This window comes from Pan troglodytes, chromosome 7, assembly GCF_028858775.2.
Source record: "Pan troglodytes isolate AG18354 chromosome 7, NHGRI_mPanTro3-v2.0_pri, whole genome shotgun sequence".
Lineage (NCBI taxonomy): Eukaryota > Metazoa > Chordata > Mammalia > Primates > Hominidae > Pan > Pan troglodytes.
The window spans coordinates 82,958,364-82,982,577 of record NC_072405.2 but is presented as its reverse complement, the minus strand read 5'-3'; the positions used below and the strand labels follow the sequence as shown (position 1 = coordinate 82,982,577).

The 24,214-nt window shown below is 41.7% G+C and overlaps 2 protein-coding genes across 5 annotated transcripts in view; one reads left to right on the top strand and one right to left on the bottom strand.

The window, feature by feature from the left end:
• The window catches only part of GDAP1 (ganglioside induced differentiation associated protein 1), a 172,975-nt gene extending 165,181 nt beyond the window's left edge, over positions 1-7,794 (bottom strand). The window contains exon 1 of the mRNA XM_054656831.2: positions 7,717-7,794. The gene's annotated coding sequence lies outside the window, so the exon portion shown is untranslated. The remainder of the gene's footprint in view (positions 1-7,716) is intronic.
• A 188-nt stretch (positions 7,795-7,982) lies between these two features.
• The window catches only part of JPH1 (junctophilin 1), an 85,686-nt gene continuing 69,454 nt past the window's right edge, over positions 7,983-24,214 (top strand). For all 4 annotated transcript variants that reach the window (XM_016959584.4, XM_016959582.4, XM_016959583.4 and 1 more), the window contains exons 1-2: positions 7,983-8,393; positions 13,678-14,437. In XM_016959584.4, the coding sequence (XP_016815073.1) occupies positions 8,015-8,393; positions 13,678-14,437 (1,139 nt within the window). In that variant the 5' untranslated portion in view covers positions 7,983-8,014. The remainder of the gene's footprint in view (positions 8,394-13,677; positions 14,438-24,214) is intronic.

The following is a 24,214-nucleotide window of genomic DNA, read 5'->3' as shown; positions in this document are numbered from 1 at the left end:
AAGACCACTCCTGAGTGTAGATGTAATGCAGCCTCCATTCATTTTCAGCTACATCCACATACTGAGCTCATCCAACCGTAAACCAGATACAGGTTTTTCCTCCCCCTTCAGCTAGTTATTTGAAACCCCAATCTGCTCAGAGAAGTGAACCAGTGGAACCCAGGTGGGGGACATGAGGGTCTGTCCCACACAGCCCTCAAGAAAGGGCAACCTGTTCTTGCAGCTTTTCATGTCCTCTGGTCCCCCTCAGCTTGCTCCTGGGGATCCCAGTCCCAACTCACAAAAGATTGCTTCTGGGTCTGTCAAGACTTGAGTCAAGAGGACTCAAGCTCATAATGGGAAATTCTGAATGAACAGGCACTTTTTCCCATGGTCAAGCACTCCTTTACTACCAAGGCCAAGTAACTTTCAAGTAAACTGATTCTCAAAAGATGTAAGATTGCCTGTTGCAGATGATATAGATCCTTGCTTTAGATCCCCATAGACTTGCAACTGTGATTCTTCCACAGGGGCTTGCCATAATCTTCATATATCTTTTCTCACCACTGATACCTCCAACACCATAGGATCTGCCTGATCATATGGCCCAAGAGGCAGGCCTGCTTGCATCACAACCTGAGCCTCTAGAAAAACCCCTTCCTGGTCTGAGCCCTCTCAAAGCTGGTGGCCTCCCTTCTGTGTCACCTAGCACATAAGCTGAAGTAGTGTCTAAGTGTGCGTGTGTTGCTTCCAGAACCAAAGAGTAGGCCTACCGGGTGTTCTGCTTCCTTTTTGTAGCAGAGGATGCAAGATGCATCAATTTACCCTTAACTTGGAGGGGTTGTCAGGGGCAGTGGCCTTGATGCAAAACCCACAGGAGATGTGAAGCTGTGGCAGCTGGAGTCTCTTTGCCAAGTACCCTCCAAACTGTAGGTTCTCTTGAAGGGAGATCTAAGCAGTGAGCCTCCACAGCCACTCTTTGGGTGTTCTGATGTCTCTGTAAGCTTTAAAAAGTGCTTGCCACATGAAAATGATGTAAAATGCAAGAGATGACAAAAATGCTAGAGTGGGATGAAGGAAAGGAAGAGGAATTTAAGCTTTATTTGGAATGCAATCAGTATCTGAAGAATGGCCTACAAGGGCTTTGAGGTGTGCATGCTGAGCTGATATGCAGATTGGTACTGCAACTCTTGGCAAAGATACCACATCCTCCCCTTGTCATTCAGTTAGAGGAAAGCCTCTTCTATTATTGGCTATTGTTTCAAATCCCATTCCTGAGCTCTTGGAACCATTCACTCCTCAATTATAATTTACATTTCTTTTACTGTCTAATAATTGATTTCCTTTTTCTTTCCTTCAGCTATGAGTCATTTAGTAGCTACTTACTCCTTTGCTTTCAACAATATTGTGTACCTCCCTTCTTTATGCAACTGCTTTATGAAAAGGTTATCTCATCAATTTTTACAACTTTTAACAACATCTCAATACTGACACTCTTCAAAATGCTTTTAGATTCCCTTGCTATCTCCAAGTCGTGCAATTTCAAATACTGAGTTGCCTTTCAGCCATAGTTTCAGAACAAAGCATTGTGATTTTAAATGTAGGATGAGAGATGAACTCATCGCCATGTCTCCTCGGATGCCTGGGATTTCTTTTTCAGGAAGTCTCTTCTGTTCTTACAATCACAGATTGAAAGAGAGACTTGAAAGAGTGGTAAACCTTCATTCCCTTCATTCCTTCCCTTGGTAGGGTGCCTCTTAATTCAAGAAGATCATTGCATTTTAAATATCTAGAAGGGTATGCCTTTACTATATCCATAAAGTTAAACAACATGCCAATGATTACTGAAAATTGTTTCAACCATAGCAATCCATTAAATCACTCTGTCCTCTGAACTCTCATGATACTTGGCACTTATTGGCTACTTGTAGTTATCTCCCTTGTATTTTTATTATTTTTCTTTTTCATCTCCTGTCTCTTTAGAGATATTTTATATCCTTAAGTGCAAAGGCCGAGCCTTACTTCTCTATGTCTCCATACCTAAGATAGTAACCATGTACACATATATAAGATGAATAAACATATGCACACATATACATACATATACGTACACATTTTGTGGTTTGGTTCAGGCACTACACCTCTAATACAGACCTGCAATCCACTCTGTCTTCAAGTTACCACTCTTTCAAGTCTCCCTTTCATCTGAGGTTACCTTTTTTATTGTTAGAACTTTCCTGAAACCCTCTGTGAGCCTCATCATTGGACATGGATGGTGTCCAGGTCTATGTGGAGCTTTCCCCATTAGGAAGAGGAGGCAGAGGGCCACAAGGGACACATCATGAGAAGAAACCAAAGCATTGCCCTTGAGAGTTAAATAGGCTCAGCTGGTGTTTTTAGATCAGAATTAGACTATTTCTAAATCAGACTCTTGGCTTCTAGGGCAGGATTGCCTAGTTATACAAGATAAGCCAACAAATATCCAGCAATTATACAAAATTCTGGTACCATAAGGCTAATAGTTGGAAAACAACAGATAGCATAAAGTTAAGGAGACTAGAAAGGGATAAGAAGATGAAAAATACACAGAGAATGACACAGCTGAAGTGGTGGGAGATGAAGAGGGAGAAGAGAAGCATGAATATGGGCATCATAGAAGCCGAGGAGATGAGTGCTCCCAAGTATAAAATTCACTGCTGCCACTAGCAGGATAGGAACTGAGGATATGCCATCATATCTGTCAAACAGAAGGTCCCTAATGGCTAGAAAAGCTTCACTAGACCGGTGAGAACAGAATCCAAATCAAGTAGCACGTAAATTGGAGGCAGGGACATAAAGACCAGAATACACTCTCTCAAGATCTGCAGTTTCAAGAAAAGACATAGAGGACTTAAGGAGATGGTAGACCAGCAAATTAGGACTGTTTTAATATGGAAAACACAAGAGCTTGTTTGTTGGCTGAAAGAGAAGAAATTAAAACATATTTAAAAGAGAGAAGGTTGGGAGGCCAAGACGCGTGGATTGCTTGAGGTCAGGAGTTCGAGACCAGCCTGGCCAACATGGTGAAACCCCGTCTCTACTAAAAATACAAAAATTAGCCAGTTGTGGTGGCACACACCTATCATTCCAGCTACTCAGGAGACTGAGGCAGGAGAATTGCTTGATCCCAGGAGGCAGAGGTTGTGGTGAGCCAAGACTGCACCACTCCACTCCAGCCTGGGCAACACAGCGAGACTCCATCTCAAAAAAGAGAGAAAGAGAAAGACAGACAGAGAGAGAAGGAACTGACCTAGAATTTGGGGAGGAAAAAGGCTATCTTTTCCTCTTGGAGGCAGGTGAATGGGAAGAGGAAGAAAATGGGAACCTGTGTAAAGTTTTTGAAGAGAGGAAAGGTGCAAGTGTTCCTAGCTCCTTCTTCCTCTGTGAGACAGAAGACAGTGTCCTCTGCTCAGCAGGAGAAAGCTGCAGTGGAGATGGGCTCCAGGATGGTGATAAATATCAGGAATCTGCCTGGGAAAAGTTGTGCTATGTAGCATGGAGGACTTTGATGAGAACCAATGGAGTGTTCAGTGAGAGTGGCGATGAGGGAACGCCGTCAGAGTGGAATTGTAAAATCCCAGTTTGCAATTTTCAGCTGGACCTATACTCTCAAATTCCAGAGAGTTGGCCTTACTGGACCTTACTTGCTGGATCAAAGTCAAGTCCAGGCTATGTCCCAGGCCTGAGTGAATAGTGCAAGTCTCAGAAGGGGATGTTACTGAACAACGGCTGTCAGAGGAAGAAGAAAAATGGGCATTATTTACTTATCAACCTACTTATTTTTAATTTTTGACCTCTCCTACTGAATTGCCTACTGATCATCTCTGGGGTATACTTCTGGATCATTGTCTCCTAAATAAATATATCTTCCCCAGCCCCCATAATTTACTCTCCTTCCTCCTTTAAAAAAAAAAAATCTAGACAGCAACATTATCATTCACCCAGGCAGCTAATCTAAAAAAATAAGAAATAAAAGTCACCTTTACTGCACCTTGTTGTTCTCTGCCAAGCATTTGAAAGCTCTCAATGTGTTCTCATCCTCTCTCCAATCAAGAACAGGAATAAAGAACCTCCTCTAAAGTCACACAGACCTGGGTTTGAATCCCACCTCAACCATTTCTACCTTGAATAATTCTGTACCTATGAATGTGCTAAACCTTATTTTCTCCTTCTGTGAAATGGTTGTATGACTAGTACAAATCATCTACAACTATGAGATTTAAATGAATTCATACCTGTAAAAAAAGCTTAGTATGGTGTCTGTCATACAGTAGTTGCCATAAAAGATTTGAAGACCATTAATTTTGGAATTCTCTTCCTCTTCTGATTTCACACTGCCTGCAAAGTTTCTGACCATATTTCTTAATTTTTATATTTATCACGGACAAATTTCTTGAATGTTTGTAAATTCTTTATTGCAAATATTCAATTTTTGATTATTTGATTGTATAAATCAAGATGGTAATACTTTTTGACTTATATATCAAGTGATTTTAATTGTATGTGTTTTTCTACACACTTTGAATCATGGTTTTTAGACAATAAACACCTACAGATTAGCTTTTTGTCATTTGTAAATTTTTTATTAAAAACTCTCAATAATCAGTCGGGGTTTTTTTGTTTTTTTTGTTTTTTCTTTTAGAGATGGGGTCTTCCTATTTTGCCCAGGCTAGTCTCAAACTCTTGGGCTTAAATGATCCTCCCGCCTCAGCCTCCCAAAGTGCTGGGATTACAGGCATGAGCCACCTCGTCCAGCCAATAATTAATCTACTATGTAAATAAAATAAAGTCACCAATAAATTTTTAAGTACACCTTCATTTTTTAAAAGACATCATTAAATTCCAGCAAAACATCCTTACTAATATGTTGTTAACTGGTCATAGTCACACTCAAAATAGCTTACAATATGTTATAAAATTTTTTAGAATGGAAATATATAATAACTAGGTTTTTAACATGGAGGAAAACAAACTATAGGGTAGTTGCTGGCCCCTGGATTTTCATGGCCTCCCCCATTCCACCTGTCAAACCAACATTCACATTCTCTTCTTACTAATCCCTTCTTAAAGCTAAATTCAACTCCCCCTTATCCAGGGCAAAGGTTCAGAGGGAGAGGGAAAATAAGGACATTACTAACCCTGACTATTAAACTGCAACATTATTCCACTGTCTACTATCTGCTATGCCATCACTCTCAGCATCTCTTCCTCTTCCTAGTATTCTCTCCCCGTCTTCTCCAACCGTTACCATTGACCCTGAACACTTACACTAACACATACGTCTTCGTGACTGGGTAAACATTCCATTGTGATGGCAGCTGGTAAATGGAAGCATGGTTTATATGGTTATTTGCCAAAAATTGTTTAGTAATTTACCAAAAATACTTTCTTTCATAAAGAAAGTCAACATCAGAGCTAGGCTAGGATTAAGATTAGTTAAAATTTAATCATACATACCTAGTGGTAAAGTCTCACTTTTAATTAAGGTTCTTTGCAAGGCATCTATTAGGGATAGCCACAGGAAAAGAGTAAGCAATAAATGGCCATGTCTTTTTTCCTCCCCAAATCTTCATATTCAACCCAGATGTGTGTGCACCTCCCACCACAAATGGACTAGATATCCATTACAGAAGCCAGAAACTTGGTTTGTGCTATATGTTCCAGAAAATCCCTCATTTGCATGACAACTAATTAGGAAGAGTAATAAAGAGATAAAGGTTTCCAAAATTTATCCCCTTAAAGAACATATATGGGCCCTAACACACTGGGTGGGTCCAAAAAAAAAAAAAAAAGGCAAAGGGACAAAGCCCACTCTGTGAAGAAGTCTAGTTTAGAAAGAGACTCCCCCATTCAAAATATTGGCTTGAGCAACCACACTTTTTCTCATATCATACAGAACCTCAAAATATATGGGAATGCATCTTTCTACATTAGCTCCTGATTCTGGTGTATCCCATAACAGGGAAATGGAATTATGGCTCAGCCGCAAAGCCCTGGCCCTCATCTTCCCAGCGGCCTAAATCAATCCCCAGTCCAGGACAAGATGCTTCGAGAGATGCATAATTATTTCAGGCCACTAGGGTAAGCACTATTCCTGGCAACTCTGCGGGCAGTGCCATGGATGAGGGCTTCTAATTCTCTTTGGTGATTTGGTTCTGCATAAACTGAGATTTTTCTTTCAGTCTTTCAGCCAGATAAGTAGGAAAGGTCGGCTCTCGTCCTGAGAGAGAGGCAATCAAGGTCAATTTCAGTTCCTTTTCTGTGCAGTTTAGTCTACTTTTTCCCAGGCTGTCTTCCTGACACCTGTCCTTATATCTATATCTGATTATCAAATACTTAGTGAGAGAACCTTTGGCAGCTTCTGATGCTCGCATAGTCACCCAAAGGCCTCTCAGCCTAAGAAATAGCAGGAATACACTTCAAATCAGTTTCCTTGAGAGGCCAAACTAAGACCCTAGGCTGTGAAAGTGGGAGAAGTTTCTCCCGTGGGTATTTTGAGGGTGAGGTGGAGAATAATGCTTTCTCTCACCAGAGGCAACGCTGATCCAACTTGCCTATTACCAAATCTCTAATTTTTGGTTTGGCACTGCAGCCACAATATACTCAGTTATTACCAAATATAGAAAGAGAAAGGCAAATCTTGTTAGTCCCATTCAGAAGATGGTGAAATGGAGGTTTAAAAGTTTAGAAGAGTTGCCTAAAGTGAATTCGACAAAGCAGTGTTGTAGCTAGAAAGTAGACCAGCTGACATCTGTCCCTGGTTTTGTAGGTCACAGTTTCTTTGCAAGTTTAGAGCAGTGCTTTACTTACCATATTCCTCCTTGCAAACTTCTATTTACTTTCTTAAACAGTGGATACCAGTGGAGAGGTGTGCATTCCAGACACTTATACAATGTACACAGACCGAGCCGTCTACCTGTTGGGCACACAGCTCCAGGCTCAAGAATCTCTAACGCTGTTAAGAAGCACAAACGAGGCACGAGAGGGGGCAGGCTCTAATGTAAAAGGAATATCCTGTACCACTGCAAAGGCCGATTGAAAACATCCTCTTCATCACTATTAATAAAAAACTAACCAATATATTCTGTACTTTTTCAAACTGTACTGCTCACCCTCAGTGTCTTCATTAAATAAATGCAAACACGTGTGCTTTGAAACGGGTAGGTGTAAAAGAACACTCTGCACAATTATATCTAGGCTGCCGCAGATTTACATCACATGCATACATATATCTAGGCGATATTAATTCACGATGACAGCTGAGCATGACAAATGCAACAGTACACAAGTTGGAATGCTGAAAACAATGCAACTACAAACCCCATGCAGACAAACACGCATACAATGAGTTTTCCCTCAACACACACGTGGCCGCACTCACAGGAGCTTAACCACATTGAAAAACCCCAAACACAAACACCGGGGGCTCCTGCGCCCGCGAGCGGCCCCCACACAGGCAGCCGCGCCTTCATCTCCAGGCAGGGATTCTCGTGCGTCCCCGGGTACACTCGCCCTCCCACCGGCATCCCACTGCGCGAACACATGCGCGCCAGCCGGTCCCCGCGCGCGCCCGCCTGCCGAGGAAGCGGCGGCTCCCGGGGCTGGGGGCAGGGCCCGGTGGGGCGGGAGCGCCGCGGGGCCGGGCCTCGGCGCCCGGGGAGGGGACGAGGGGCGGGCGCGGGGCGGTGCCCGGCTCACGTGGGCGGGCGGGAGCAGCTGAAGGTCCGCTCGGGAGCCTGGGCTGTCCTCTCGCGCGCGGCGCTGGCCGAGTCGGCGGCGGCGAAGGAGGAGGAGGAGGAGGAAGGCGGCGGTGGCGGCGGCAAAAGAGGAGGGAGGACGGGGGCGGCGTCGGACTGGAGCCGAGCGGCAGCGCGAGCTGCCCAGGGCGCTGTCGTGAGCTCGCCCGCCGGGCCCCCACCCCCGAGCTACACCCTGCCGTGCCCAGCACTGCCCGCGTCCGTGCCCCTGCGGGGAGCGCGCCGGGGCTGCCCCCCGAATGACGGGCGGAAGGTTCGACTTCGACGATGGCGGCACCTACTGCGGCGGCTGGGAGGAGGGCAAGGCGCACGGGCATGGCATCTGCACGGGGCCCAAGGGCCAGGGCGAGTACTCGGGCTCCTGGTCGCACGGCTTCGAGGTGGTCGGAGGCTACACCTGGCCCAGCGGCAACACCTACCAGGGCTACTGGGCGCAGGGCAAGCGGCACGGGCTGGGGGTGGAGACGAAGGGCAAGTGGATGTACCGGGGGGAGTGGTCACATGGTTTCAAGGGGCGCTACGGGGTCCGGCAGAGCCTGTGCACCCCTGCTCGCTACGAGGGTACCTGGAGTAACGGGCTGCAAGACGGGTACGGCGTGGAGACCTACGGGGACGGAGGTGAGCGGCGTAACGGGCGGCTCGGCTGCTCCGCGAGCTGGTGCGGTGGGCTCTGCCCCGGCTGCGGGAAGCGGGGAGGACGCCGGGCGCACGTGTCCGGAAACCCGCCAAAACACCTGGGGGCGCCTCCCACCCCCGCGCCCGCGCCCGCCTTTCCCAGAGAGGGCGCTGGGACCGGACTGGGGCGCGAGGGCTGGATCTGACCCCGTTCTTGGAGCGGGCCGTGTATCCACACTCAGGGGAGCTAGGCGTGAATGTACCTGGCCGGCGCCAGCGCTGCGCTGCCACCGGGAGGGAGCGCCGCCCGGGAGGGTTGGGCTGGAGAGAGGACGCTGTCACTTGAGCCCGTCACATTACGTTCCTGATCCCTCCCTCTCCCGGCCGGGTTTGAAATCGCCACTCCCGTGGAGTTAGAGCGAACACCCTGAGCGGGTGAGGCTGGCGGTCCGTGCTGACCGCTCCCCGGATTGGTTTCACGTGGAGTCGTATTTCGCGTCTGGTCCTCTAGTAGCCTAAAGATAGAAGCCAGAACCCCGTAACTAGGATGTTGGGGAATTGTACCTTATTTGGGGGTGCATTTGGAAACGTCCTAGTTATGGGAGCAGAAAGGCCACCTGATGCAGGTGGAGTTCAGAGTGTGTGAGTTCCTAGTTTTCATTCCGTTTCTTAAAGTATTGGTCTTAAAAGAGTAGCAGTCTTTGCTGACCTGGAGATCTTGGACAAATTACTAGGAAGATATTTTAGAAATGGGTAATGAAGTCTACATTTTAAAAAATACAATTAGCAGATGTGTTCCTATAGCTGCTAAGTTAGCAGCTACTACTCCTGAGAATGGCAATACTGAAACAATAATTTGCATTATGTGTGACCTAAGCCAGTATTCCTGGCTGTGAACAAAGATCACCTTATTTTAATATTTAACAATATTTGCCAAAGAGATTGTGTATATACCAGGACAGAAGTTCCTCTTTTATTAGGAAAAGTATACATTATTGAAACAGGTGTCAAAACCTGATGAATTTCCTTGTGTAATACGCTGAGAAAGATATTCATGAATAGCTTATGCTTTAGCAAAGTGCATTTCCTGATAAACATACTCATATTTAGTTGAAAAGGGTTGTAGGAGGCGACATCACTTTTTGGAATTAAGCAGCTCAGAGTTGGAGGATATTAAAGGGATGCAATTAAAAGTTTCTCCAGCCCACTGCAACCCCATTTATACCATTGCTTATATAAAAGCTTACACAATTTGTACACTTCACTTAGTCAGAACACTTGGGCCGTGTTTCAAATGCAAAATGGCAGAATGGTAGAACTTGCTAAAAAGGACATCTTTTCATCCTACAGTATAAATTAAGCATATGGTTCTCATGGATTAAAAGAAAAAAACGTTCTCTAATAGTTTTATGTGGGGCTGAGTCCCGAGTTTCACAGTAGTTAATTGGGACCCTTAAATGTTCTGAATGGGCATAAAGTACCTGGTTGACAGCGCTGTAAATATGTCAGTTTGTGACTGGATTTTGTTGGAGGCCCCAGCTCTACTATATAACTAAATTCCATGCTCAAAAGTAGAAGGCAAAATTTATTGTTTTAAATGTGTGCATTATTTAATAATCTTTTAAGAAGGCCAGGGATGGTTCTCTTCAGTTTTGGAAGGTTAAAAATAGTCTCCTTTTAAAGATACTATTCATTAAACACACTTTCTTGGTTTAGAGTATTCATTATACCTAGTAATCAAAATATATATAGCACAGTAGAGGCTGTCTGTGTACATGTCGTAGAAACCCAAATAAGTCTCCAGAATGATTTTATGAATAATCTGCCTTCAGTTTTAAAATAAACTTTTAAAAAAACTTAAAACTTGGCATCATCCTGGGTGGTACTGTGGTTTTCTTCTACCAAAAAAAAAAATCTAATATGCTACAGTTAGGAAGAAAAACCTTAAAAATCACTACTGAATGTCTACTCTATGCTAATGGATTTTCTACTGTCTCATATGTAACTATTTCATTAGAAAGTTCTCAATCATAAAAAGGGAGTCTAAAGCAAGTTTATTGCTGTAACTTATTTCATACAAAGGTTTTGGCCAAAATAGGAATATCACTAAAAAATTAGCTTGTTTTCTGCTGTTCTCACTAAGGAGTTAGCTTGTTTTTGTTTGCACTCTCCCCATCGCCACATGTCCATCCCTGTACACCCTGTATCAGATTCAGGGAAAATCTGATTCCGAGTTTTTTTGTGGTGACATTAAACTGGAGGAGGAAGGAAGCAGTAATTCCATGTGAGACGTATCACTTATTTTATTAGTGATGTGTGTATTACGTGTTGCTGAAATAGAAACCCCCTGAATATTAACAATAAGTTAGTATCATACTCATGAAATCCAAGTCTAGGTGCCCAGAATTTTTTGTGCTAATTCTGATCTGTACTTTGTTTTTTCACTTGTCATAAAACTATTGAAAATATCTGGGAAAACACAACGTTTTGTTAACTAGATGCATACTTGCACATACCCATTCGGAGCATATAAAGTGAAGTTTGGCATAGTGCAGTGCAAATTTGACTGAAACTCCTAAACTGGATGCCTTCCACTACAAGATTGTGTAGTTAAAATGACTAAATCTAAAAAATTAGCTCCCAAATGAACACAGTTTAAAACTGGTAAAAGTAATTTTTATACTTGTGAAATATGCATCTACATTTTAGGAATCAAGAGGAACTAATTAGAACTTTATTTGAGCAGCAGGGAGAAGTTGGAACCCACCTGCTTCATAAAGAAATAGGCCCTTTTTTATTCTAGGTTCATTGACTAAACTAAACCTATTTTAAATTTCAGATGAACTGCTAACAGTTTGACTGCAAATTGGTTTCTAGCAATTCTGTGGAGGAATTCTTTCATATACTGTGATTTAACAAAATAGGAGAGGAATGTGGCCAATGCTCTTGTCCCCCCCTTCCCTATTTGACAGTTAAGCAGAGACTTAAACTTTCTAATTATTGCTGTTGCCTTAAACAGCTTGGATTTTCAAGCCATACTTTTTTGGAAATTCTAAATACTGTACTAGTCTTATTTTTGGAGATAACAGTTTAAAGAAACTAGCTGTTAATTTTCCATCAGTGTTAAACATTTACCAAGATGGTATGGCTGTGTTTTAAAAGTGCAGATACTTATTGATATCAAACAGCATCTCTGCAAATTGTTCTAGCAAAATTAACTTGTCACTATAGACAAAAGTTAGGAGGATGTGATTATAGCATTCTTTTAACCAACAAAATATTTAAAATAAGGTGGTTTATTTTAGTATCTTCAAGCCAGATTGTGAAACTTTCATCCTAGAATTTAAATTTTACCTGTATAGGCAAAGGAAAAGTCAAAGTCAAAATTTCCTAATAATTCCATTCCCATTCCTGTTAAGATGGCGGTATTTGGAGATGGCCAGTATTCAATAGGAAGCTTCTTAGCCTGAAATGTTTTACATGACTATCTTATCCTCTTGAGTTAATCTTTCAGAGAAAACTGTGGGCCACCCACCTCCTCAGAAGTTCATAGATGTCAAGTTAAGACTTCACATCTACCCAGAATATGACATTTACAGTACCAGACCCACTTAGTATTTCATTGTATATCTACTATTGCCTGTGTCACATATGCCAGAATGAACAAAAAGAGAAGGTAGTCTTGAAATTGGTCAAAACCGTTGACTTGGGAGTCATTATGGTTTTAACTTTTAAGTGCAATGAAATAACCAGTCATTGTTAACACAGTTATATAAAACCACTAGCATTTTTGCTCGGTGTTTTGAAAATGAATATGTGCCATGCAATGGAAATCTGTGCATGGAAATATAAAATGCAAAGTGACTGCAGGGTAGATCTATATAATCAGAAATGGAAAGAGGTCAAGACAGACTAATCATTATTTGTTTTCTATGACATTGTGAATTGTTATGAATAACACAGAAGTAATTACATTTTAAATTTTCCAGATAGCTTCTTTTGAGGGATACTGTAAATTAAAATTTACCCTTAATTAAAGGAAATTGATTTTGAAAAGAAACTTCTAAATTCCCTAATTTAACATTCATTTCCTCCTAAGATTATTTTAAAACCTGTACCAGGTTATTTTTTAATGTCTTTGCTTATTTATTTAGTAGCAAAAAATTCACTACAAATGCTCTAGATGACAGACTATCATGAAAAAGCATAATATTTGTTGACAGAGTCATCTGGTATCAACATTTTAATAGATAGTGTCAAATATACCTTTCCTCTGAGATGAAGTCCAAAATGGTAACAGTAGAAGATTTCATCTGGCCTTACATCAGTTTCTCCAAGAGTAAAGGGTATACTTTTTAGCCACCATAGCTTTTTACCGTCAACATAGTCATCAAACACCCTCCATCCACAAACACAGACCAGAGGACACGTGAGAATTTTGTGTTCTCATATGAAGTAATTCCTGCCCTCAGGGTGCTTCTAGTCTGTGGTGTGATTCACAATGCAGTGGCAGCTAGGGAAATCCATAGAGGATGCAGAGATTTGGCAAATGATATGGCACAAAGCTTTGGCCTTTTCACTTAGAAGCACAAAAATGTTAAATTACTCATTTTTTTCATAATTCACTGTATTCATAATATATATTGTGGTTGTCGATTCTCTCTTAGCTCAAAAAGGTTCACCCAAATTCAAATGATAATCCTGAATATTCAACAGTTTTCTCTACACTAAAAAAAGAGATGCTGAATGTAGCAGAAAATTTAAGACGTTCATTTGATGACTGTGTCCCAAGTATTCCGATTTAAGCCTGTATACTTCTTGGAATGTTATACTGACATAGACCTAAAAGTCATTTTTTACAGTTTTCCAGCTAAATTAGTAATATTAGAATAAAATTTACAAATAGAATTCATTTCATCTTCTACTGTTTCCTTGTCTTCTTCCCAAGAGGAATTTTTGATGCATTAATTTCAGAGGAGAATGTTGTTTCCCAGTGTTCACTTTTTGTATTAGAAAGTAGTGGTTTTCCTCTGAAATACTTGCATAAAATTTTAATGAAAAGCAAAAATTATCTGACTACTAGAAAATTCTGTGCAATGACATTAAAGCCTTACACCCAAAATTACAGGGCGGGGATTCACAAGTGGATGCAAAGTATCCCCCAGGGTTGACTTGGAAATGGGTCAGATTTGACCTTGGGCAGGCCTGCGCCAGTGTGCGCTGGATGGTGCAGGTGACGGTGCAGCTCTGCCCCCGACTCACGGTGCTTTCTTGCGGTCTCTCCAAGGTACCTACCAGGGCCAGTGGGCCGGAGGCATGCGGCATGGCTACGGCGTGCGCCAGAGCGTGCCCTACGGCATGGCCACGGTGATCCGCTCACCGCTGCGTACCTCGCTGGCCTCGCTGCGCAGCGAGCAGAGCAATGGCAGCGTGCTCCACGACGCCGCAGCCGCCGCCGACAGCCCGGCCGGCACCCGCGGCGGTTTCGTGCTCAACTTCCACGCAGACGCTGAGCTAGCGGGCAAGAAGAAGGGCGGCCTCTTCCGGAGGGGCTCCCTTCTTGGAAGCATGAAACTTCGCAAGTCCGAATCCAAGTCTTCCATCTCGAGCAAGCGCAGCTCTGTCCGCAGCGACGCGGCCATGAGCAGAATTAGTTCCAGCGATGCCAACTCCACGATCAGCTTTGGCGATGTAGATTGTGATTTTTGCCCGGTGGAAGACCACGTGGACGCCACCACCACGGAAACCTACATGGGCGAGTGGAAGAACGACAAGCGCAACGGCTTCGGCGTTAGCGAGCGCTCCAATGGCATGAAGTATGAAGGGGAGTGGGCAAATAACAAGAGGCATGGATATGGCTGTACCGTGTTTCCTGACGGCTCCAAAGAAGAGGGAAAATACAAAAATAATATTCTGGTCCGTGGGATAAGGAAGCAGCTTATACCAATAAGACATACAAAAACTAGGGAGAAGGTGGACAGAGCAATTGAAGGCGCCCAAAGGGCAGCTGCCATGGCCAGAACCAAAGTGGAAATAGCAAATTCAAGGTAAGTAAATGCAGAGTGGTTGGTTTTGCTGGGTTGATCAGAACAATGGAGTATCAAATATTATGTTTGTCTATCTGCCAGTGACATCGCTAAATGCATTCTACAACTGCTAAAAAATCAAAGGTGAAAAATGATTACACTCAGTAGAATCAAAGTCAGAAATGTACCTGCACTGTTCTGAAACTTCCCATCATCAAAAAATGTCGAAGGCACTTTGAGCTCCCCTTCCTGTTCTAAATTACTTCCCTCATATTTAACAGCGTGAGGGAGTTCACTGAGACCCTGTGCTCATCTTCCTGAGCCCGGAAAGTTGCTGTTTTCTTTTCTATTTTTTGTAAGAAGGACCTCTGAAATGCTGCCATAGCAAGCATTGTGTTTTGTGTACCAAAAGAAAATAGCAATCCACGTAGAAACATACTTAGTATAGATGTGTACCTTTATTCTGATATTTACATCGGAGGTATGTACACTTAGCCTAGCTTATACAATTCAGATTCTGTTTATGAAGTCTTATAGGTAAAATTGGTTTTGAGACAGCCACCAAAATCTACATATGGCAAAAGTGGAAAATAACATGACAAAATCTGGCATGCATTGTTAAAAACAACAGCTACATGGGAAAGGCAAAGAGACCTACAAGAATCGCCACATTCTATGCAGAAGAGATTAGGTCACTGGTGTATTAAAAGGAAAGGGGTGGAGGGAACCTGACATGGACAGATGGGACTCTCAATGTGCCAAGGTTGGAAGAAAGAAGAGCAGTAGAGAAGGGCTGGAGTGAGTAGGAGAAAACCGGTGAATAATAGATTGACAAGTGGGGTGTATGTGTGGGCACAGAAGGACTACGTGCTTGAAGTTTTACCATTAATAGCTGGTTTCAGGGATCCAGCAAGAGGGATGGGAAAATCTACTGGGAATAAAGTTCTATTAGGGAAGGATATCATAGGTGAGACAAAAAGAAAAAGGTGTGGTAATAAATGGAAATTTTTATTTTTAGTCTTATTTAAGTGAATACTGACTAGCCACAGCTTTGTAAGACTTGAAGCATAAATGTAGCATAGAATATTAAAAATCCTGTTTCTGCTTCAATAACACTCTTCCACAGAAGTAAACGCCCTTTTGAAACCACAAAATGTTAGCATGTCTTCAGGTTTTTGTTGTTGGCATTGAATTAATGAACCTCCCTTTTTTTTTTGATGGAGCCATATGAAATTTCCAATGTTCAAATTTTTTAATGTACAAAAAAAAATGGTGACATCATATGGTTCAACTTAGTACTTCTAGAGTTCTTTTTTTTTTTAATGCCCCTACTTAAAAAATAAGTAGGGCTACCACTAAATAAGGTTGCATATTTTGCATTACTTTTAGATATATATTATATTATATATTAAAAGTCTTCAAGGTTTTCACCTTTATCCCAAACTAATTTCATTTCAAAGCTATTATTTTTTGTTGATCAGCACAAACTTTAATGAAGGGTCTCTCTCTCTCCTGTCTTCTCTACCAGGCATCTTTTACTTCAGATCACAGTTTTGGATCTACTTTGCTTTTCAGTTTGCTTATAGATCAGATACTCAGCACATCTAATCTTGCTGGCTTACTTTTAGACCTAGTGATAAACATTTGTTAGGCCTTAACCTCTAATTTTAAATGCACACTTGGATTCTTCCATGTTTTCTTGTTACAACTTAGTGACACGCTAAAGTCAGATCAGTCTTGGGAGGTGAAAAATGAACCTGTGCAGAACACTTTAACAAACGACTTATCATTAGTTTCCATTGGAGGAGTTTGTATAACAGAAAGCGACTGGCAATGCAGAGATGATCTCTGATTATGCTAGTATCATAAAACCCTCACCCAAGTCCTAGCCATGTTCTCTCTGTTGCAAGTCTTTTGGGGGTAGTATTATTTCATTTGGGAATACTGTATTATATAGTTATAATCAAGAGATCTTTAGTTTAAGACCTTATACTTTTAGCCAGTTAGTTACTTCATAGTTACTTAGCTATGTTTAAAATGCTTAATTCATTATGCAAATGAAAGAAGTCAGTCACAGAAAAACAAATACTGCATGATCTCACTTAATCAAATACTGCAATGACCTGACTTGATCTAAAATGGTCAAACTCATAGAAACGTAGAGTAAAATGGTGGTCGCCAGGGACTGTAGGGTGGGGAAAATGGAGGGTTGCTGTTCAACAGATACAAAGTTTCAGTTACTCAAGATGAGTACATTCTATAGATCTGCACTACAACATTGTGCCTATAGTTAACAATACTGCATTTTGCATTTAAGAATTTGTCAAGGTCAGGTGCTATGGTACATGCCTGTAATACTAGCACTTTGGTATGCTGAGGCAGAAGGATCTCTTGAGCCCAGGAGTTCAAGACCAATCTCTGCAACATAGTGAGACCCCCGTCTCTACAAAAAATAAGAAAATTAGCCAGACACGGTGGCGCACACCTGTCCTAGTTACTTGGGAGACTGAGGTGAGAGGATGGCTTGAGCCCCAGAGGTCGAGACTGTAGTGAGCTGTGATTGTGCCACTGCACTCCAGCTTGAGTGTCACAGCAAGACCCTGTCTCAAAAAAAAACAGAAAAAGAATTTGTTAAGAAGGTAGGTCTAATGTTAAGTGTTCTTAGAACAATAAATAAAATACTGTTCGGATGACACAATCAACAAATTAAAAATAAATATATTCAGTTAACCTTCTATATTTTACTTACCTTCACTGTTTTAGTCCTTTTCCCAGATTCCTTGCTATTATGTAATGAATACTTCCGATTACAGCTTTGTAACTTGTTTTTGGAGAAAGCAGTTAAAGGAATGACATTCCCCTTATAATAGCTCTGATTTTAGAGTTCTACAGTCTTTTAAAACCCTTAAAAATTATTCACAATAGCAAAGACTTGGAACCAACCCAAATGTCCAACAATGATAGACTGGATTAAGAAAATGTGGCACATATACACCATGGAATACTATGCAGCCATAAAAAATGATGAGTTCATGTCCTTTGTAGGGACATGGATGAAATTGGAACTCATCATTCTCAGTAAACTTTCCCAAGGACAAAAAACCAAACACCGCATGTTCTCACTAATAGATGGGAATTGAACAATGAGAACACATGGACACAGGAAAGGGAACATCACACTCTGGGGACTGTTGTGGGGTGGGGGGAGCGGGGAGGGATAGCACTGGGAGATATACCTAATGCTGGATGACGGGTTGATGGGTGCAGCGCACCAGCATGGCACATGTATATGTATGTAACTAACCTGCACATTGTGTACATATACCCTAAAACTTAAAGTATAATAATAATAAAATAAAAAATTTTTTAAAAGCCTTAAAAATAAGAAAAGATTCTTTTAAGATTTGCTGCCTGGGAGATAGGACTTTTGGCTACATTATTGTCATTAACCATGGCTCTTTCTAATGCCAGAATATCTACACAATATCTGTAGAGAACATCTATCTGACCCCTCTATGGTTGCTGTTATCAATGTTTTTGTTTGTAAAACTACTGAAAATTTAAGAACATAAGATGACACTCTTCCCACCTAGCCCAGTGCAGACAGAAGAAAAACTAGAAACTAAGTCTCTTGGTAGCTGCTGCTGTTGAAGTCACTAGTTCATCATTAGCAACAAAAGGAGATGATCAATGAATAGTTATCAACTATTTAGTTTGTCCACCCAGGTAGTGTAAATCACTATTCTCACAACATAGTGAGACCCTGTCTCTACAAAAAATGAGAAAATTAGCCGGGTGTGGTGGCATATGCCTGTAGTCCCAGCTACTCAGGAGACTGAGGTGGAAGGATGGCTTGGTAGAGAAGACTGAAGGCCCCCAATTTCAGATCTGGAAAGGCCAAGAGAGAGCATCTCGTCCAAGCCCCTCACATTCAGAGGCAGGGACTGAGGCTCTACCCAAGATCACAACACTGTCCCTGTAATGTTTTCATTCCATTTATGTTATTTCTTATGCTTTAGAGACTTTTATTTGTTATTTAAGTCCCCGGGAAATGGACGCACCCTTGTACCATCATCCTATTTTATCTTGAAGCAAAGGTTCAAGTTGGCTCTAAGGGAAAACAATTATATTCTCCAATAATGTCTCCAGGAGACACAGAACAAACTGTCTTTGGCCCAAAGATTCATGAAAGTATGGTGGATCTGTGGACCTTTGCTTTGCTTCTCTGAAGAGGGAGTTGTGTTGCTCCCCAGTAAACACATACAGGAGGCTTGTTTCAGAAGGCTTATTATGGGCCCCTGTATAATTCCGACAGATCAAGGACTATGGGGATGACATAACAGTAGATAGTAGATATCACATCGTAGATATAAAGTTAATAGATTCTAGCAGGTTAACACTTAGCGTCAAGACCATAAGGGATACTTATAATTTGCTGACTCCTGGAACTTATTTTTAGGCCTCTGCTCTGCTCCAAAAGGTACTGTGTTTATAAGATTTACAAAATTTTATTTCCCTTTTGTCTTGGTCCTGAGGGTACAAATCACCATCTGGGATTGAGAAAGGGTCTCAACCTTTTTTTTTTTTTTTAAGAAATGTTCAAAAGGTGGAAGAGCAACTCTAAATATCTCAAGAAATGAGTGTACCTAGAAGCTACTGAGACTGCTCCATGCTAGTAGCTGACATACCACCTCTAGTTCTGGATCCCAACTGCTCTGCTCTTAGATGAAGATGCTACTCTGAGACATAGCTACTAGAACTGAGGAGAGTGGAGCCAGTACCTAAGCCCAGGCTCCACGGTCTTTCCTTTGTCAGTGTGTACCCTTGATGGTAACTTGGCCAACCAGAACCTTTTGAGTCACTGGAGTGCTGTTTTAGAGCCCTAAACTATAACTAGAGCCTTATAACTTAGAATTGGATCCCCCAATATGCTGAATTTACTTTCTAGAAAATATAATAAGCAGAATCTGTTTTGGTAGAGGAGACAGAAAGCCCCCAATTTCAGATCTGGAAAGGGCAAGAGAGAATATCTGGTCCAAGCCCCCCACATTCAGTGGCAGGGACTGAGGCTCTGCCCAAGATCATCCCACCGTTCCTGTTGTTTGCATTCTATTTCTTAGGCATTCAGTTTTCATTCCCTTAGCTTTTGCCTCCTTAATTCCTTCAGCTGTTCCTGTCATTTTAACTATATTTCTCATTTCGTCAATTTTTACTCCATCGACTCTTGTCTCCAATAATTCCTTAAATGAGGTGTTCAAAGATGTCACTACTCCTTGAGAAAAATATTTAAAGAAAGAATCTTAAGGCATTTGGTTGAGAAAGCAAATAAGAAGTGACCCTTAGAAAGCCCCACGTCTGTGGAAATGAACAGATCACTTAGGAAGAGGTGTGGACAGAAGCAGAGCTTGGTGTGATCTGAATATTAGAAGAAATAATTATCTTGCAAGAAGATAGAAGATGTAGGAGGGGTGGGAGAGAGCTGGCCTCACGCGACTGAGAACCACAAGCCTTTGCTTGTATTGACTTTGTTATATCAGGCAGATAAGAAGAAATACTATAAAGTGAGGAGATTAGCAAGTTAGTAGGTAACTGTTCCGTTTTGTAGACTCTGGCTAACTGACCAGCCTCACTTAAGCTAGTGAAGCTCATTGGTACACAGCTGGGCAGGCTCCCCGTACTACCAGGAAGTGTCAGTGATGGGGATAGGTGGCCAGTCGCATGGGACTATGCTGCTCCTTTTGCCAACCTCTCCCTGACCATTACTGGCACTTCAGGTGATGATCAGGGCACCTAGACATGTAATCTTAGGAGGGAGTCTCTTCTGCTCCCTGTTCAGCTCAGAACTAAGGTTGGATGCCATGTTTGCCAATTTTGGACTCAAATATAAAAACAATACATACTTTTCCTGTAGGACTTTAAAAAACCATTCCTCATACTTTTGTATAAAAAAAGGATATATTGCATTTTCATGCAGATCTCCCCTCCTCCCCCATACTCAGAATGGTTCAACCATGCCAGCTTGCTTTCTGTTGGAAAGAAGCTCTCAGCCCCTGTCCCTGCTCCCTCTGGCTGGCTCCTCAGGCTGCTGGGTCCTCACTCTGCTTTAAGCCTAGGTTCCTTCATAGTGGAAGTTTTCCTCAACCCCGCTTCTCTCAGCCCACTTCTAGTCTAAAATCTCCCCATTAGTCTAAATTGATATTTAATTTCACAATATTTGTTGAATATCCCTCACCCCAACTAGATTGGGAAGGATGGGCTGACTCTGAAGTCAGCTTTGCTCACTTTTGTACACCCAGCAGTGAGCTTAGATCAAGGCACATTAGTAAGTGCTCTAGTAAATATTTGGTGAATGAATTAATTAAATTCTCACAACTTAGGGAATTACCACTGCCAGTGCTCCTAATTTTGTTTTGCTGGGCAAAACCACATTTTAAGGATGGAAACTTAGCTCTCATAATTCATGCTATAATCTAACAATAGTCAAGGAGTGCAGAAAATGTCAAAGTGTGTGCTACGGGTAACTTTTTCCTTAATTAGGTCAACATTGTTACAGGATATAACCAGGGAACAAGAGCATCAGGTTGAGCCAAACTGTTATTTCCATTCTTCATAAGTATTGAGCTGGTCAGTGATACATGTGAGAGATTCCCTTCCAGATGTGGAAACTCCAGGAAGTCAGCTTATCCTAACTGTAATAACATTGGCTTAGCTTCTGTATTTTACAGCACCAAAACATGTAAGATACCAGAATGTGGGAGCTTATTATTAATTTTTTTGGAAAGTTTTTCTTGTTTGGAGGTCATTTTACTTAGACTCAAAGAATATCATTTAATTTAACACACAAAGTTGGCTGGGATAGAACAGTTATTCACAAGATCACTTGACTTGATTCACATTTTACTCATAAGTAATTAAAACCTAAAGTCAACTATGAGTCAATGCACATTATGGATCCAAATTAAACTGACTATTACCAATATCAGAAAAAAAAAGCCTATTCTCTGCTAAGTTATTATAAAGGTCCAGGACTTTGAAATTCTTAAATTATTCTCAACAAAGGGATCTTTTGCAAGTCAAAGCTGTTTATAAGCTATCTTTATGTCTGTACTGTAATGACAGTGGTTGTATTATATTTTTAAACAAAGTTTAGATCACCTTTTCTACGGATTTTTTTTTCTTCTGGTGCTCTGGTTAATTTTCAGTAATTAGCACAAGTGATTTTAACGGGAAGGGGAAATCCTTCTGATGCCTTCTGAGTCATTTTAATGAATAGATTGTTAAATAGTTAAAGAAATTTTAGGACAAAATCACCTAAAATGTGGGCATTTATTGCTAAGGAAAGCATTAGTTATTTTCTTTAGTTCTGCTACCTGTGTTCTTCCATATCTGCACCTTGGCTGCCTGTCACTCTTTGCAACTGTTGTAACCAGTGCTTCTAGGGCAAATTCCAGATGCTTGGTTGAAATACCCAGACTCTGAGGTTCAGAAAAGTTATGGTGAACAGGGAGCAATTATTACCTTACCCTTCATAGCAGGGTTGTTTTGAGAATTGAATGGGAGAGTAGGTATCACGGGTCTTTGTAAACTATAAACCACACATAGCAGTTGTTATTTAGGAAAATGTTGCAATCCTAGAAGTACCATTTTCACAAGTGAAAGTTGATAGAAGACCAAGAAGCCAAACTGGGATGTAGGTAAAGATGAAGTGAGGAAGGAAACAGGAAGGGAAGGAAGGATTGGGAAGCAGGAATGGGGATACCCAAAGGAAGAGAGTTAAATCTACAGAGCTTGACCACCTGTGTGCAGATGTGAGCATGTATCAAAACTTAGCCCATTTCCAGCACCAGATCTGTGTGAAGTTAGCAGGCAATTTTATTTTTTTAAGACTGAAAAGTGAGCAAGGAAATGGCATATGCATTTATATCAAGTTATGCCCCAGGTACTATTCTGAAGATAACGTAGGATAATAAAGGTCTTACCTTTATATTAAGTATGTTAGTGTAGGCCGGGCATGGTGGCTCACATCCCTAATCCCAGCACTTTGGGAGGCCGAGGCGGGCGGATCCCTTGAGGTCAGGAGTTCGAGACCAGCCTGGCCAACATGGTGAAACCCCATCTCTACTAAAATTACAAAAATTAGCCAGGCATCGTGGCGGGCACCTGTAATCCCAGCTACTCGGGAGGCTGAGGCAGGAATCGCTTGAACCTGGGAGGCAGAGGTTGCAGTGAGCAGAGATCATGCCATTGCACTCCAGCCTAAGCGACAGAGCGACGTCTCCAAGAAAAAAAAAAAAAGTTAGTATAGATCACCATCATCCTTTTATACGTTATCCTTTTGTTGTACTTTATACTTTATATTGTTATCCTCTGAACTTCAGAGTCTGGGTGTTTCAACCAAACTTCTGGAATTTGCTCCTAGAAGAATGTATAGTTTTCAAATACGTTTCTCTTCTTTATCAAAGAATGTCCATTTCCCATGGGAGAAAGGGGGGGTGCCTAGTCTAACTTCGTCACATTTTTTCTGGGCTCTTTAAAGAAAGACATGATTGTCCATATCAAGGGGCCCAGGAGCAATCATTGAGAATTCTCTCTGTGTGCATGTGCTGAGGGAACAGCTGAAACTGGAAAGATGACCTAGGTGCCAGCTCTGTCCTGCCCCTACCTCCAAGCAAAGGGTTAGGCTTGGATGTAATAGCACTGATAGGTGTGACTTGGGAGCACAGAGAAACTCCTCTGGCCAGCTCCTGGCCTTCAGCTCTGATGTCATATCACTCACCACGCAACGGGTCATTACGCATAACATGGGAACACTTTGTGTTATGACAGCCTTGTAAAACCTCCTTAGGATATCTCGTTTCTAAAGATCTTTCTTTAAAAACAAACAAACAAACAAACAAAAACTCTTTCTCCAGCCCTCCCAAGTCCAGGCCCATTCAGACACTCGGAGGCATTGAGATGGACATGTGTTTTCGTGACTAACAAGTAGGTTCAAGAGAATACAAATATAATGAAAATTAGTCTTAGGCCATCATAAATGGGAAGGTCACACAGTTCTCCAGACTTTCAAGCCATTAAGAACATGGTTTTAAAAACTTGAATTGTGTAGGCATGGACTTCCATTTTGATTAAACAGGGAGGGCAAGGAGAAGAGACTGTATAGGGTATGAATGGGATATGAGACAACATTCAGTTCTGCAGAGATCTACTTAGTAAAAGCTGGCACTGAAGACTGGAAGGGAAAACTGAAATTCCAGGATGATGATAAGCCAGGTTGTGGGGACACATGTTGACCCTGTTTTAACTGTAGAAGCCTGAGCTTGCTTAAATAGTACAAACTTCAACAGATTCCAGCTCATTTAGCCCTGAAATATGACCCTTTCTCAATAGTACACATATGAAGAATTAAAGTAGCAATTTCTAATGCATCATTTGTAATGAAAACCACCCTACTCCTATGTTTTCTGGAAAGCCCCAAAAATGGGATTGCATTCATATTTTATCCTGTATGCTTTGTATGAGTTTCAGCTTTGACCTGGAGAAACTCTGTTTTTAAGCAAGTGGCAGAGTTCTGCCTGCATGCTGCCATAGCTGGTAGGCTTCTCCAAGCAGCAGCTGCCAGGCAGCCGAAGCACCCTGCTCGCAACTTTCCATTATGGATTAAGCTGACTCTGCCAATCTCACTTTACTCAAGACACCAAACTGGACGCTTGCAAGACTAGTGCCTTGCAAATCTTTGAGATGCTTTTCTTATTATAGATGAAATATGAACATTGTGTTTAGGAACAGGATCCAACAAAT